Here is a 17,494-nt window from a genome sequence, read left to right as displayed (position 1 = left end):
GGTGTTCGGGCGGGGCCCGCCGCCGAGGAGGTGTTCGGGTGGGGCTCGCCGCCGAGGAGGTGTTCGGGCGGGGCTCGCCGCCGAGGAGGTGTTCGGGTGGGGCCCACCGCCGAGAAGGTGTTCGGGCGGGGCTCGCCGCCGAGGAGGTGTTCGGGTGGGGCCCACCGCTGAGAAGGTGTTCGGGCGGGGCTCGCCGCCGAGGAAGAGTTCAGGCGGGCCCCGCCACCAGAGAAGTGTTCGGGTGGGCCCCACCACCGGAGAAGTGTTCGGGTGGGCCCCACCACCGGAGAAGTGTTCGGGTGGGCCCCACCACCGGAGAAGTGTTCGGGTGGGCCCCACCACCGGAGAAGTGTTCGGGTGGGCCCCGCCACCGGAGAAGTGTTCGGGTGGGCCCCGCCACCGGAGAAGTGTTCGGGTGGGCCCCGCCACCGGAGAAGTGTTCGGGCCTGTCGTCGGAGAAGTGCTGGGGCGGGGCCCCGACACCGTGGAAGAGTTCGGGCGGGCCCCACTGCCAAGGAGGTGGGCAGGCGGCCCCATCGTGGAGGAGGTGTTCGAGCAGGCCGGCGAGGAGGCCTCGAGGTAAGGGCAGTGGCGGCAAGGCGAGGCCCGAGTATCGGGCAGCGGCGAGGCGAGGCTTGAGGTCGGGCAGCGGCAAAGTGAGGTACGCTGGGGCGAGGCCCGAGGTCTGGCAACGGCGGGACTTCGAGGTTGGCAGGGTCGGCGGGTCCAGATTCCGGAACATTTTACGAATTCCGGACGACACTGCACCAATCGGTCCGGAGTCCAGATTCTGGAACATTCTGGATTACAGAACTCCGGATTTTGGACGCTCAACCTGTATCTTTCTTTTGCACACTAATAATACCTCGAGTCTCATTGCCGAGAGCATGCAGAAATCAAGCGCAGGCAGCGGAAAGAGCATGCAGCAAACCTGTCTCACTCACCCTTTCCCTCAACGACGATCTGTCCCAACTGTGACAGGGACTGTGGTTCTCATATTGGACTGTTCCGCCACCTAAGGACTTATTGTGAGAGTGGAAGCAAGTCTTCCTCGATTCCGAGGGACTGCCTATGGTGATGGTGATGATGAGTTAGTGTTAAGGAGAACATTTATGAAGACATGCTACTTATTAATTTGTAACCCAGACTTCAAATTGTGGATTTCTTTCTCACCCCATTGATTGAATTAATTATATTTGAGATTGGTTTTAAAGGGCCCAAGTTTCAGCTGGAGTTGCTCCTATTTTTTAGGAACAATTAGTTTAGTTTGAAGTATCTTAGAAATCACAATTCCCAGCATTTAGTTTGCTCCAGTTCTAGTGAGTTAGTTTAGTTTAGTTTCAGTTCAGTTTTTTTTTCAAAAGCTGGCGTTACCAGCCACTTACACCTGTTTTGCAAGTTTAGGCAGCGAAAAGTTACAACAAACTAACTTAGAATGGAGTAAGTGTCAACCTTTGTATGCTCAGAAAAACCTTGCATACACTTTTTAGAATTAAGCGCAGGTAGCCAGAGATGGCGCGGGGGGGGGGAAAGTTAGAGGGAAGTTAGGGGATTTTCCAAAGCCTTAAACTTTTAGCAATAAAGAGCCATCATCAATAATAAATCATAAATAAATCAATAAATCAACCAATAAATCAAGCACTCAAAAAAAAAATCAATCAATAAATAAAAAAGTAAAAGTTTCGACTCAGCTACTGCAGCACCTATCCGTTCGGGAGCACCGGGAGCCCTCCAACAGCCTGCTGAAGAGCTGGTCGGGTGGGCCCCGCTGCCGAGGAGGTGTTCGGGCGGGCTCTGCCGCCAAAGAGCTGCTGGTCAGGCGGGCCCCGCCACGGGGAGTAGTTCGAACGGGCCCCAGCGCTGAAGAGCCACTGGTCGGGTGGGCCCTGCCACCAAGGAAGTGTTCGGGCGGGTCCGCCACCAGAAAGTAGTTCGGGCGGGCCCCGCCACCAAGGAAGTGTTCGGGCGGGTCCGCCACCAGAAAGTAGTTCGGGCGGGCCCCGCCGCCGAGGTGGTGTTCGGGCAGGGCCAGCCACTGGGGAGTAGTTCGGCCGGGCCCCGTCGCCAAGGAGGTGTTCAGGCGGGCCCCGTCACTGGGGATTAGTTCAGGCGGGCCCCACCACCGAAGAGCTGCTGGTCAGGCGGGCCCTGCCGCTGAGGAGATTTTCGGGCGGGGAGGGCCAGGAGCTACTGCGCATGCACGCAGACTCCACTGTGCACGCGCGCAGCTGCTGGCACTCTTTTCGGCGCAGGGCTGTAGCTCCGCCCCCAGCTGCTTGTGCTGTGCTGCGCCGACTGCTAAACAGGCCTGCTGAGCACCGAGAATTGCGAGGTAAGTTTTAGGCGCACTTTTAATTCTACAAAATGGGCCACTTGGATGTACGCCATTCTGCGGGACAACTGAAACTTGGGCCCTTAATCTTTGAGGGAGTGCAGCGAAGGTTCACCAGACTGATTCCCGGGATGGCGGGACTGACATATCAAGAAAGACTGGATCAATTGGGCTTGCATTCACTGGAGTTCAAAAGAATGAGAGAGGATCTCATCGAAACATTTAAAATTCTGACGGGTTTAGACAGGTTAGATGCAGGAAGGATGTTCCCAATGTTGGGGAAGTCAAGAACCAGGGGTCACAGTCTAAGGATAAGGGGTAAGCAATTTAGGACCAAGATGAGGAGAAACTTCTTCACCCAGAGAGTGGTGAACCTGTGGAATTCTGTACCACAGGAAGTTGTTGAGGCCAATTCACTAAATATATTCAAAAAGGAGTTCGATGTAGTCCTTACTGCTAGGGGGATCAAGGGGTATGGCGAGAAAGCAGGAATGGGGTACTGAAGTTGCATGTTCAGCCATGAATTCATTGAATGGTGGTGCAGGCTCGAAGGGCCGAATGGCCTACTCCTGCACATATTTTCTATGTTTCTATGAATCTTGATTATCTCCTGACGCTCTTTTGCTGGTGAAACAATTGGTCACTTTCTGGATCCAAAAACAGACATCCTAAAAGAAGAGCTTTTAGATTAGGTTTTATATCAAAAAACATCTGCGTATAATATGCAGCTAGTTAGTGTGACCTTGACTTTAAGCTACAGTGTGCACATGAAATCCGTTGAATACAATTTTACTGAGGAAAAAAAAAATGCATAATTTCCATCTTGTGTTGCAACAAATGATTTTATGAATACATTCTTCAACTGCTTCTAATGGGGAGCTGGAAGGAAGGAGTGAAGGGATGGATTTCTCCAAAATTAAATCAATGCTTTTTTTGGTCTAAATTGAACACTTCATGGGCTGATTTTTTTGGTTTTGATGTTTTTGGGGCGATAATGGCGGCGGAGCAGGAAAGATAGCGCCCGGGGATAGTTTACGCCTCAGTAAGTAAGCACCAGGGCGCTCCTCAGTAAGTAAGCACCAGGGCGCTAAAGGAGGCATTGTACACCTCTCTTGGGCACTAGCATGGCAGACTCCCGAGCTAAAGAGACAGGCCGGGAGCGCCTGGGTGGGGGGGGGGGGGGGGGGGGCGGGGGTGGAGGGGAAACCCCTGTAAAAAAAACCCAACAAAATCATTCCCAAAACTTGCCCATGTCGACACAACGCAAATCACAAAAAGAAATTAAAGAAATACAATCACACTTGCCTTAGGAGTCCATTATTTATCACTTCGCCGATGGGACCATTGCACCGCCTGATTTACTAGGTCAGTGCGAGGCGCGCTGCGGGGTGGATGGGTCAGGCAGGAACCAGGGGCATTGCACACCGGCACAGCTCTTCCTGGCTCTGCTGCTCCGCGCTACCGCAAAACCGGACCTGAGGATTGCTGCAGGGCGCTGGAGGCTGACCGCTCGGCCAAAGCATCTCATTGCTGCCGCTCCGGGGCGAAAAACGGAGCGGAGAAGGCCTGAAAAAGAAAGTATTTTGTGTCTCTCGTGAAATATTTAGACCACCCTCACATACAGAATTTACGTCTGTATTCAAAGGACAGACTCTGCACTTTCTCCCAACGATCTGGGAATCTGACTAGCGTAATCTTGGAGTCATACCTTCAGCCCTCTTTAAAAAAAAAATCACAGAATGTTGAACTTTAACTTTGTGTTTAGAATTTATCGAACTTTAATTTATAGCACTATATATCACGGTTATTGAGTCTGATCTCCTAGGAAGCTGAATTAACATTAATAGAGATATATAGTCATTAAATCTGGTTATTGCTTTCATTGAGTTATTTCACCTCCCAGAGACACGTCTTTTGGATGAGATGTTAAACCGAAGCCCTGTCTACTCTCTCAGGTGGATGTAAAAGATCCCATGACACTATTTTGAAGAAGAGCAGGGGAGTTATCCCTGGTGTCCTGGTCAATATTTATCCCTCAATCAACATAACAAAAACAGATTTTCTGGTCATTATCACATTGCTGCTTGTGGGAGCTTGCTTGTGCGCAAATTGGCTGCCGCGTTTCCCACATTACAGCAGTGACTACACGCCAAAAGTACTTCATTGGCTGTAAAGCACTTTGAGATGTTTGGTGGTCGTGAAAGAACATAAGAACATAAGAACACAAGAATTAGGAACAGGAGTAGGCCATCTAGCCCCTCGAGCCTGCTCCGCCATTCAACAAGATCATGGCTGATCTGGCCGTGGACTCAGCTCCACTTACCCGCCCGCTTCCCGTAACCCTTAATTCCCTTATTGGTTAAAAAAGGCGCTATATAAATTCAAGTCTTTTTTCTTTCTCAATAACTTGTCCAAGCATGTTTCCCAGGTGCTGTAAACAGTATTCACTACTTTTGAACAAAAAAATGAAGAAATCCCTCAAATTAAAATTAAAAATAACTTTAAATGGAATGTCATTGCCGATAAGGAAAATGTATGATGTGCACTTACAGCAGCACACACTTGATGTTGGGGATATTAATAAAATCATAATTACAGAGTGTGCCGTGGAAGCATGTATGGAGGGGATGTTTTACAGGGAATTCCCTTACAGACGTTTGTTGCTAACAGTGAGAGCACAAGCTTTGACTTCATTATTGTTGAGACAGTTTTTACGTCTTGTTCCTCATTTCTTTGTTATATCAAATGTTCTCATAAGATAAAGGGCAAAAAATGCCCCGGATTGGTTTGTAAACAGTCATAAAAGCGCCTCACATTTGACGCTCTGGAGCAGACATGCTTTAACAATCTATTCTAAGATTTTATCCGTACCGGCATAAAGTCATGCATAGTGTGTGTCCGTCACACTTCCACACAGAATTTACAGCACAGAAACAGGCCATTCAGCCCCACTGGTCTGTGCCAGCGTATGTGCTCTACACGAGCCTCCTCCCACCCCTCTTCATCTAACCCCATCAGCGTATGGTTCTATTCCTTTATTACAAGATGTAGAGCGACCATTAAAGAGAAAGCCAGTCATTCACCTGAAGCCTCACGTTTAGCAGCAGTTATAATTGCCCCTATTTCACCTCAACAGTTTAGAAGCAATTATCTGGATTTGAAAGAAAGACTTGCATTTATATAGCACCTTTCACGACCACTGGACGTCCCAAAGTGCTTTACAGCCAATGAAGTACTTTTGAAGTGCAATCACTGTTGTAATGTGGAAAACATTGCCATTAAAAAAGGTGCATGTTAAAAATCCAAATGTCACTTTCTTTTAAGATTAAAATCAATCATTTGTGAGGCCCAAAATTGTTTAAAATGAACTAAAATGCATTATTTTAATAATAACATTAAACATTTTTCAGAGGAGCATGCCCACAGACATACCCCCCGGCAAGAAATGGTTCTCTTCTTAGGCAGGCCCTCGGAGTCGAGGATAACTTGCTTCCATACTTATATGAGTTCCAATGCTGGACCTACAGTCTCTGTCACAGGTGGGGCACACGGTGGTTGAGGGGACGGGTGGGTGGGGTGCTTGGGTTGTCATGCGCTCCTTCCGCTGTTTGCGCTTTGCTTCCGCGGCTCCCGGCGAAAAGACGCGCGGTCTTTGGCACCTTCCTGGATGCCTCTCCTCCACTTTGAGCGGTCTTGGGCCAGGGATTCCCAGGTGTCAGTGGGGATGTTGCACTTTTTCGAGGAGGCTTTGAGGGTGTCCTTGAATCGTTTCCTCTGCCCACTCTGTCAAGAAATGCACCAGCAATGTTGTCCCTTCACGATTTGTATTTCTTCAGCTCTTCAAGTTTCCATGTATGTGTTATTCTCCCCAAGTAAAGGTGTTGGGTACACCTGCCGTTTGAGCAACTTTGTTTTCACGTGTCACAGGTTATAATCAGGGCCATGCTTGTGTTGCCAGCTTTTTGTTGATATATCAGCTGTTTTGAAGCTGCTGGTTAGCTGTTGTCCGTTCTCTCTGTTTGCTCGTATAGTGGACACTCTGAACTGTTCATTGTCCAGATCTCAACTTCAAGTTTCTTGACAGCCATTATTTGCTTTATTAAAAATAAAGAACCTTGAAAATGTGAATCGCTCTTGGAATAAATATATATTAAGCATCGGTCATAAACCTCAGCCTTTACTGACCAAGCACAATTCTCGCTAGTCAAGATCTCTCTCTCTCTCTCGAGTAAAACATGTTAATCGTCTGTTTTCCCAAAATAGCCGAAAGCAATTTGACAGGAAGTTTCGGTCAACCCGGCCCACATTTCACTAGCTAATAAATTGCTGCCAGTTTTGAGCCGTGAGAGTGAACAGTCCACACTGAATTGGTACTTAATGTTATTCTGCTTCAAGGTCACACTACTGGGGCTGGATAAAATGGCTGGTTACTGTACAGTCTCAATGCCATTTTAAACATTTTTTCTGGAAAGAAACATTGTAAACTCTACTGTTTCTTTGAAACTTTCAGCCGTTCAGTTTAAGGGTCTCAATAGATTAATTTAACGCTTCTAACCCTCCAGAGGAACCTGTTAGCCAGCTGGATTGAGCATAAAACAAAATACAATTGAGAGTCTCAGCAAAGGAAAGAATCAATTAAAAATTTGCAAAGAAAATAATTTCTATCCACAAAATTGTAGATGGTACACACTACAGCCACAGTACGCCGGTGTAGGAGGGAGTGAATGTTTAAGGTGGTGGATGGGGTGTCAATCAGGCGGGCTGCTTTGTCCTGGATGGTGTCGAGTTTCTTGATTGTTGTTGGAGTTGCACTCATCCAGGCAAGTGGAGAGTATTCCATCACACTCCTGACTTGTGTCTTGTAGATGGTGGAAAGGCTTTGGGGAGTCAGGAGGTGAGACACTAATCACAGAATACCTAGCCTCTGTCATGCTCTTGTTGCCACAGTACTTACGTGGTTCAGTTAAGTTTCTGGCCAATGGTGACCCCCAGGATGGTGGGGGATTCAGCGATGGTAATGCTGCTGAATATCAAGGGGAGGTGGTTAGACTCTCGCTTTTTGGAGATAGACAATACCTGGCACTTGTGTGGCGCGAATGTTAATTGCCACTTATCAGCCCAAGCCTGAATGTTGTCCAGGTCTTCCTGCATATGGGCTTCTTGGACAGTTTCATTATAAGAACATAAAAACATAAGAAATAGGAGCAGGAGTAGGTCATTTGGCCCCTCAAGCCTGCTCTGCCATACAATAAGATCATGGCTGATGTGATCATGGGCTCAGCTCCATTTCCCTGCCTGGTCCCCATAACCTTTGACTCACTTATCGTTCAAAAATATGTCTATCTCTGCCTTAAATATATTCAATGACCCAGCTTCCACAGCTCTCTGCGGCAGAGAATTCCACAGATTTACAAGCCTCTGAGAGAAGAAATTCCTCCTCATCTCAGTTTTAAATGGGCGACCCCGAGTTCTAGATTTCCTTATGAGTGGAAATATCCTCTCTGCATCTACCTTGTTGAGCCCCTTCATTATCTTATATGTCTCAATAAGATCACCTCTCATTCTTCTGAACTCCAGTGAGTACAGGCCCAATCATCTCAACCTTTCTTCATAAGTCATCCCCTTCATCTCAGGAATCAACCTAGTGAACCTTCTCTAAATTGCGTCCAATGCAAGTATATCCCTCCTTAAATACGGAGACCAAAACTGCACGCAGTGCTCCAGGTGTGGCCTCACCAATACACTGTACAGTGTAGCAGGACTTCTCTGCTTTTATACTCCATCCCCCTTGCAATAAAGGCCAACATTCTATTTGACTTCCTGATTACTTGCTGTACCTGCATAAAGTTTGAGCGTCCGAAATCCGGAGTTCCAAAATTTGGAATGTTCTGGAATCCGGACACCGGGCTGATCCATGGCAGGGTTGTCCGGAAACCGAAATAAGTTCTGAAATCTGGACTCCCCCCGCCTCGACGATCCGACTTCGCCCTCGCTTTCAGCGGCCTGACCTCGCTCCGGCCCGACCTCGACCCGGCCCTCGGCGGCCTGACCTCGCTCCGGCCCGACCTCGACCCGGCCCTCGGCGGCCTGACCTCGCTCCGGCCCGACCTCGACCCGGCCCTCGGCGGCCTGACCTCGCTCCGGCCCTCGGCGACCCGACCTCGCTCCGGCCCAACCTCACCCCGGCCCTCGGCAGCCCGACCTCGCTCCGGCCCGACCTCACCCCGGCCCTCGGCGACCCGACCTCGCTCCGGCCCAACCTCACCCCGGCCCTCGGCAGCCCGACCTCGCTCCGGCCCGACCTCACCCCGGCCCTCGGCAGCCCGACCTCGCTCTGGCCCAACCTCACCCCGGCCCTCGGCAGCTCGACCTCGCTCCGGCCCGACCTCGCCTCGGCGACCCGACCTCGCTCCGGCCCTCGGCGGCCCGACCTCGCTCCGGCCCGACCTCGCCTCGGCGACCCGACCTCGCTCCGGCCCTCGGCAGCCCGACCTCGCTCTGGCCCAACCTCACCCCGGCCCTCGGCAGCTCGACCTCGCTCCGGCCCGACCTCACCTCGGCGACCCGACCTCGCTCCAGCCCTCGGCGGCCCGACCTCGCTCCGGCCCTCGGCGGCCCGACCTCGCTCCGGCCCGACCTCGCCTCGGCGACCCGACCTCGCTCCGGCCCTCGGCGGCCCGACCTCGCTCCGGCCCGACCTCGCCTCGGCGACCCGACCTCGCTCCGGCCCTCGGCAGCCCGACCTCGCTCTGGCCCAACCTCACCCCGGCCCTCGGCAGCTCGACCTCGCTCCGGCCCGACCTCGCTCCCAGCCCTTCCGGCCCGACCTCGCTCCGGCCCGACCTCACCCCGGCCCTCGGCCGACCGCTCGGCCCGACCTCACCCCGGCCCTCGGCGACCCGACCTCGCTCCGGCCCGACCTCACCCCGGCCCTCGGCGACCCGACCTCGCTCCGGCCCAACCTCACCCCGGCCCTCGGCGACCCGACTTCGCTCCGGCCCAACCTCACCCCGGCCCTCGGCAGCCCGACCTCGCTCTGGCCCAACCTCACCCCGGCCCTCGGCAGCTCGACCTCGCTCCGGCCCGACCTCGCCTCGGCGACCTGACCTCGCTCCAGCCCTCGGCGGCCCGACCTCGCTCCGGCCCGACCTCGCTCCAGCCCTCGGCAGCCCGACCTCGCTCCGGCCCGACCTCGACCCGGCCCTCGGCGGCCCGACCTCGCCCCGGCCCTCGGCGGCCCGACCCCGCTCCGGCCCTCGGCGGCCCGACCTCGCCCCGGCCCTCGGCGGCCCGACCTCGCCCCGGCCCTCGGCGGCCCGACCTCGCCCCGGCCCTCGGCGGCCCGACCTTGCCCCGGCCCACGGCGGCCCGACTTCGCCCCGGCCCTCAGAGGCTTGACCTCGCCCCGGCTCTCGGCGGCCCGACCACGCTCCGGCCCTACCTCGCCCCGGCCCGACCTCGCTCCGGCCCTACCTTGCCCCGGCCCGACCTCGTCCCGGCCCGCAGAGGCCTGACCTCGCCCCGGCCCGACCTCGCCCCGGCCCTCAGAGGCCTGACCTCGTCCAGGCCCTCCCTTGCTCCAGCCCTCGGCAGCCCGACCTCACCCTGGCCCTCGGCAGCCTAACCTCGCCCCAGTCCTCGGTGGCCCGACCACGCTCTGGCCCGACTTCGCCCCGGCCCTCAGAGGCCTGACCTCGCCCCGGTCCTCGGCAGCCCGACCTCGCTCCGGCCCTCGGCAGCCCGACCTCGTCCCGGCCCTTGGTGGCCCTACCTCACCCTGGCCCTCGGCGGCCTGACCTCGCCCCGGTCCTCAGAGGCCCGACCTCGTCCCGGCCCTCAGAGGCCTGACCTCGTCCCGGCCCTCCCTTGCTCCGGCCCTCGGCGGCCTAACCTCGCCCCAGTCCTCAGTGGCCCGACCACGCTCCGGCCCTACCTCGTCCCGACCCTTGGTGGCCCAACCTCATCCCGGCCCTAGCTCCCCCCCACCTCGGCAGGCCGACCTCACCCCCTTACCACGGCTGCCCGACCCCACCTACCTCGGCCCAGGCAAAGACGTTCGAAAATTCGGAAATACGTGGAATCCGGAACGGCCTTTTTCCCGAGGTTTCCGGATTTCGGACGTGCAATCTGTACTAACTTTTTGTGTTTCATGCACAAGGACGCCTAGGTCTCTCTGTACTGCAACACTTTTCAATTTTTCTCGTGGTACTGAAGTTACATATAGGTCAGACCAGGTAAGGACAGCAGCTTTCCTTCCTGGAAGGACAATTAGTGAACCATTTGGGTTTTTGCAACCAATTGTCAGCTTCACAGTTAATTTTACTAATACCAGCTTTTTTATTCAAACTGCTACAGTGAGATTTGAACTCACATTCCAACTGGATTAGTAGTGTTGGTTTTTGGATTACTAATCATGCAACATAACCACTACACTACCATACCCATGAGATTTCAATGGGGCAATCTAGATACAAGGAACCGGTCCTCCCACCAACTATCGCATTTATGCTCAAGTATTGACCATACTTTCAGCAGCATTATTATTTTCACACCATTGTCCTATTTCCTTGCTGACGGCCTCTCAGTTACATTTACTATTGGAGAACAGAAGGTGCACTGCAATTGGGAAGAAATATCGTGTTAACGCCGATAAACATGCTAGAACATGCAGTGAGCCAAACAAACAAAACTTCTGTTCGAATCCAGAGGAGGTTACATAATCCTTATGCTATAAAATGATTTGTTGGTCAATTTCAAATAAAGAGAACACTAAGTTCGAGGATTCAGTGCTGAAAATGTTAGCTGTCGAGAATTTACTGAACTTTTCATGGGAATTCAAAGACTACTGATGTATTTAAAAAAAAATATCTTGATATGGTCTACATTGGCCAGTCTGGTAATACTAATGAAAGTAAACCTACTGGTATGGAATATTCATTGTCACAATTCAGGATCTTTTCGTATAATCACATCAGTTAAAAAAATTCACTGAGAAAATAAAGTGTTAAAATGCTAATGATCTAGCGTTGATGTCGTTTCCCCATAGACTGTAAATAAGAAGCAATTTGTTAGCTTGTTCCAGCAATCAATAAACACCTCACTGTGTTGGGAAGTCTCTCCTACTTTCTGAATGTGGACAGAGAGGGATTCAATATAATAGAGACAGAGACAGTGAGTCTGGTTGGGTAAAGACTGCAAGAAGGTTGGAATGGAGGAAAATAGTTAGGAGCAACGTTCCCGCTAAGCTGTGCGGCCGCGCAGTGGCTTGGTAGTCTCATGTAGGCCGCTTACCGGCTTTTACATGGAAGAAACCGCACATGTGCGCAAATTTGAATTGGGCACGCAGCCAGTTAAAGGGACCGCGCGCGGCACGAAGAAAAATAGAGGGAACATTGGTTAGGAGTTACTTTGTTTGAAGTCAGGTGATCCACCAATGTAGGAAGGCATGGCATGTTCATTATTTTGTAATATTACATGAATTCAACTTATACGGATAGAACTGTCGGATGATGACTGTTGCTCTTTATGTACACTCCTGGTGAAGTAAACCAGCTTAGTGATCAGTACCTTACCACTTCTTACCAAGTGTGTCCTTGCTCCACCTTCACAGCGATTGAAGGAGCCAACATACGAAAGCTATGGCTATCCAGTTCAGATCTATTGTTAAACCCCTGGGTTATGCAGTGTATAGTTGAATATTGGCCAGTGCAGGCACACACATTAAATGTAAGACATTGAGACCATTTATGGGAGTGACTCGCATCACTGTACCTGAGGGACAATCTCAGGGAAGACCCCTAAACTTGAAACACTCATCATGAACTTTGGAAAAATATGACAGGTTAGGGAAAAACATGAGCTTTCCGTGAAACAGTTTGAAGCGACAAAGCAAGCGCCATGTTAAAAACTGACTCGATTAGGAAGTAGTTGAACTTCGACCTCCCAGTGACTTTGTGAGTTTGAGTCCTTGGAAATTCTTGTTTGCTAGTAGTTAGGAATGAGTTTAATGAGGTATCTAAAAGGGGATCTTAAAATACAAAATATCTGTTTTGCCCAGCTGAATGCAGAATATTAAGTATTGGGTACATGATACGTATTGTTTTTAACTTAAGCTTTCGGTTACCTAATTATTCTTATTTACAACTTTAAAAAAATGTTCGTGGAAGGTGGGCAATGCTGGAAAGACTGCATTTACCTGATCCCTCATTTACCTGAGCAGGTGACGGTGGGCTTTCTTCTTGAACACTGCCTTCCTCATGGTGATGGTATCCCCATGATGGTGTTAGGTAGGGTGTTCCAGGATTTTGACACAGCAACTATGAGGGAATTTTGATATATGTTCAAATCAGGATGATTGCAACTTGGAGATGATGGTGTTCCCGTAATAGTGCTACTCTTGCCCTTTGTTGTGATAGAAGTTTTGGGAGCTGAGAAGTGTGTTGAAGCAAGTTTGGTGAGTTGCTGCAGTGCGTTCTGTAGATTTACATACTGGTGCTACAGTGTGTTGATGGTGCGGGGTGGATACTGAGGTCAGAGGTAGGGGCGCTATTCAAGAATATTGCTTTGTCCTGGATGGTGTCAAGTTTCTTGAATGTTGTTGAGACTGCACCCATCCAGGTGAGTGACCAGTACTCCATCAGACTCCTGCCTTGAATCTTTTAGTTGGTGAAGAGGCTATGAGAGGTCAGGAGTTGAACCACTCATTGCAGAGCACCCAGCTTCTGCCCTGTTCTTATAGCCACAGTATTGATATAACTGATTCAGTTAAGGTTCTGGTCAATGGTGACCCCCAAATGTTGATAATTACCTGGCACTTGCATGGCACGAATATTACCTGTTACTTATGAACCCAAGCCTAGATTTTATGAAGTCCTGCTGTAGGCTGGCATGGTCTGCACCCTTAGTAGAAGAGCTGTGAATGGAGCTGAACACTGTGGAATCATCAGTGAACAGCCATCCACTCCTGACCTTCTGATGGAGGGAAGGTCATTGATGAAGCAGCTGAAGGTGGTTGGGCTTTGAGGAACTCCTGCAATAATAGCCTGGGACTGCAGTGATTGGCATCCAACAACCATGATCATCTTCCTTTGTGACAGATATAACTCCAACCTCTGAAGAATTTTCCATTTGACCCTCATTGACCTCAGTTTTGCTAGGGCTCCTTGCTTGGCCAAACACTGCCTCTATGTTCAAGGCAGCTAATCTTAACTCTCCTCTAGCAACCCTACTGTCCATGTCCGGATCTAAAGTTGGTGAAGAGATCCGGGGCCAAGTGTTTCTGGTGGAACCCCAACTGAGCGCTGAGCAGGGTATTGGTGAGTAGGTGCCATTGGATAGCGCTATTGAAGACTCCTATCATTTTACTTATGATTGGAAAGATGGAATGGTAATTATCTTGGTTAGATGGTGGAGACTTTGAGAGGAAGTCGATTAGGATTGTCCACTTGATACTTTTGGCTGCAGATGCCTGAAAACACTTCAGCCTTGTCTCTTGCACTCAGCTGCTGGGCTACACAATGTACTGTTCCAAAGATCATTTTTCCAACTTTATGAAACATAAAATATGATGTTCCACATGTTATTCCTGGTCTAGAAGGCCTTATAGTTGCACTGGGATGTATTTGCATTGCTAGGGCGCAAATGATAGGAAACATGTTGAATGATGTATTCTCTTCATTTGCATGCAATTGGAATATGTGTGCTCATACTAGAGGAGATGTATTCTATGTCCAGCATAACTCCAGCAGAAAATCTAGGCCAACCATTACAGCTGTACAGTCACATTCCTTGAGATCTGCCTATAAATAGTCACCATTGCCCTTCAAAACATCCATAATTTGGTTAGCCTCTATTCAAACGCCATGGGGGCATCCAAATATCAGAACCAGGAGATCATTTCTATTCCAATGTAACATGTAGTAACTTCAGACAGCATTGTGCACTTAATCTCCTAAAATTCCCCACTCCGCCCCACAAAGAGCAAAAAAAATCTTGCCAGAAATCACATTAACTTGCCATACTTAACCTGCATTAAATTTCATGAGTAAAGATATAATATAGAAATACCTTATGAGCCGATATGGGATCGAGCCTGCATCCAGCACACAGACTTCCTATAATGTACAAAAACATGTCTGCTGTTGTCAGAATCACTCATTCCTCACCGTGTTGTGAAAGATAGCGGAAGCCCTACATAATTATTTGGCGTTTGTAGCTACTATCGGCTCTTACTGTTGCTCTATTTCTTGATTACAGTGGGAAGAAATCAGCGTTATGGATGAGAGGAACACTCCGATGCGAACATACCAGGTCTGTAATGTCATGGAAGCCTATCAGAACAACTGGCTGCGGACTAGTTGGATTCCCCGTGATGGCGCCCATCGGATCTATATTGAGATTAAATTTACTCTCAGAGACTGCAACAGCCTGCCGGGTGTGCCAGGAACATGCAAGGAGACCTTTAACATCTACTATTATGAGTCCAACAACAACAACTTGTGGTACATTAAAGAAAGTCAATACATAAAGATCGACACGATTGCTGCTGATGAGAGCTTCACCCAGGTGGATGTAGGTGACAGGGTGATGAAATTAAACACCGAGGTACGGGACATTGGATCCCTGACAAAGAAAGGCTTTTACCTGGCCTTTCAGGATGTGGGCGCCTGTATCGCTTTGGTATCAGTGAGGGTCTACTACAAGAAGTGCCCATTAACAGTTCGTAACCTGGCAGAGTTTCCAGACAGAGTGACTGAAGGAGACTCCTCCCTGGTCGAGGTCCGTGGCTCCTGTGTGAATAATTCTGAGGAATATGATGTGCCTAAAATGCACTGTAGTGCCGATGGGGGATGGTTGGTGCCTATTGGACGATGTGTCTGCAAACCAGGATATGAGGAGAAGAGAGATACCTGCCAACGTAAGTACCTTTGCTTCTATTATGTTGGGCAGGGAGTCTTGGCATGAAGGAATAAAACAGTGGGGCCAATCCACCCTGAACAGATGGAATTGTTGTTTCTTTTAAGGTCTCAAGGTGGGTCCTCCAGCAGCAATGGTCACTTGCTATGCACCTTTGTACCTAAGAGTTCCTTGAACTGATTAGTGTTGCTGCACAGTGCAATATTCTACTGTTGCTTTTTAAAAACAGGTCCTAAATATGGCATTCCCAGCAAAATCTTCCTTCTACTACTGAGGTTTATGATCTGTATAACTGGCCAGGTCAGGAGGCACCTGCTGGCAAAGTGTTAATAATCTGAATGCTGGAAGTGCTGACTCTAGCAGCATTGGGGTTCAGCCTTCCAGATGGCAAAGGCGGGCATGTAACTGCGTCATACAGACCAGGGAGTGCCCGATTTGATTTCTGTTCTGTGTTGAGTTAGGAATGGCATTGCGAGGTGTGGGATTTGGTAGCAGATCGCCTGGGAAAATAATCCAGTGACTTGGACTGGAAAGTGGACATGTGTGGACGTCTCTTCCAATAACAACTTGCGTTTATGTATCCTTCCTCACGCAACAGAATGACTAACATGGTAGTTGCTGAGAGACTGCATCCCCTGGCTGGAGAGTCCAGAACTAGGGGACGTTGACTCAGGATAAGGGGTTGGCCTTTTAAGACTGTGATGAGGAGAGATTTCTTCATTCAGAGGATTATGAATCTTTGGAATTCTCTCCCCCAGAGGGTTGTGGATGCTCAGTTGTTGAGTAGCTTCAAAACTGAGGTAGATAGATTTTTGGACTCCAAGGAAATCAAGGGATATGGGGATAGGGACGAAAAGTAAGGTTAAGGTTGAACATCAGCCATGATCTTATTGAATAGTGGAGCAGGCTCGAGGGGCCGTATGGCCTACTCTTATGTTCTTATATACTCAAAGCTATTGTGACTTGGGAGATTTTCCTACGATAGAGGAATTATATAAATGCAAATTGCTGTATGGCAAAACAAATATAGAAACTGACACGTTGGCACCTTCTGAGTTGCTAATAATGCCTTGAAACGTTCTTCCTTCAATAGGATGATTAATTGCAATTCTTTTTTTTTGATGTTGCTGCAAAAATTACCATTTTGAACAATGTAAAGTAACTTCCAGTTTTAAAAAGATTCACCTTGAGATTCCTAACAAAAAGAATAGTGAGCAAGAAGGGGGTGGGCCTGAGGGTAACTTGTCTGCCAGTCCTGATCACGTTTAACACAAAATGTTAGTATGCAGGTACAGCAAGTAATTAGGAAGGCAAATGGAATGTTGGTCTTTATTGCAAGGGGGTTGGAGTATAAAAGTAGGGAAGTCCTGCTACAACTGTTCAGGGTATCGGTGAGGCCACACCTGGAGTACTGCATATAGTTTTGGTCTCCTTATTTAAGGAAGGATATACTTACATTGGAGGCAGTTCAGAGAAAGTTCACAAAGTTGATTGCTGAGATGACGGGGTTGTCTTATTAAGAAAGGTTGAGCAGGTTGGGTCTATACTCATTGGAGTTTAGAAGAATGAGAGGTGATCTTATTGAAATGTATAAGATTCTGAGGGGGCTTGATAGCCTAGATGCAGGCAGGCTGTTTCCCCTCGTGGGGGAATCTAGAACTAGGGGGCATCGTGTCAGAATAAAGGGTCACCCATTTAAAATGGAGATGAGGATCGTGAATCTTTGGAATTCTCTACCACAGAGAGCTGTGGAGGCTGGGCCATTGAATATATTTAAGGCGGAGATAAACAGATTTTTGAATGATAAGGGAGTCAAGGGTTATGGGGAGTGGGCAGGAAGTAGAGTTGAGGCTAAGATCAGATCAGCCATGATCTTATTGAAGGGCGGAGCAGGCTTGAGGGGCCAGGTGGCCTACTCTTGCTCATATTTCTTACGTTAAGGAAGGCCCTTAAAAGGTGATGTTCTCTTTGAGCATTTATGCTAACTTAACGGTTAAAAGGCAGTGAAAAACTGGTCATAACCGATCCAGCACTTCGATGTTTGTTTTTGACTCCCTCTTTATGCTGGCTTAAAGATCAAATGATTTGCAGCAAAAATGTAATTGAAGAAATGGAACCTCGTCTGACCAGAAACCTTTCCAAAAAGGGAGTCATTAAAAAAATATACCACGTGCAGTAACTGGAGGGATTTGTGACAGTGCTTGAGTTTGTGTTTTTAAAACCCAGCTGTATAAGAGCTATTGGGAA

The 17,494-nt window shown here is 49.4% G+C and overlaps 1 protein-coding gene across 2 annotated transcripts in view; it reads left to right on the top strand.

Annotated features, from left to right (window-relative positions):
- epha4b (eph receptor A4b) overlaps positions 1-17,494 on the top strand; it is a 401,770-nt gene that overhangs the window by 48,098 nt on the left and 336,178 nt on the right. For both annotated transcript variants that reach the window (XM_070883360.1, XM_070883361.1), the window contains exon 3: positions 14,588-15,248. In XM_070883360.1, coding sequence (XP_070739461.1) covers positions 14,588-15,248 — 661 coding nt within the window. The remainder of the gene's footprint in view (positions 1-14,587; positions 15,249-17,494) is intronic.

This window comes from Pristiophorus japonicus, chromosome 6 (genome assembly GCF_044704955.1).
Source record: "Pristiophorus japonicus isolate sPriJap1 chromosome 6, sPriJap1.hap1, whole genome shotgun sequence".
Classification (NCBI taxonomy): domain Eukaryota; kingdom Metazoa; phylum Chordata; class Chondrichthyes; family Pristiophoridae; genus Pristiophorus; species Pristiophorus japonicus.
This window is presented reverse-complemented; position numbering and strand designations above follow the sequence as displayed.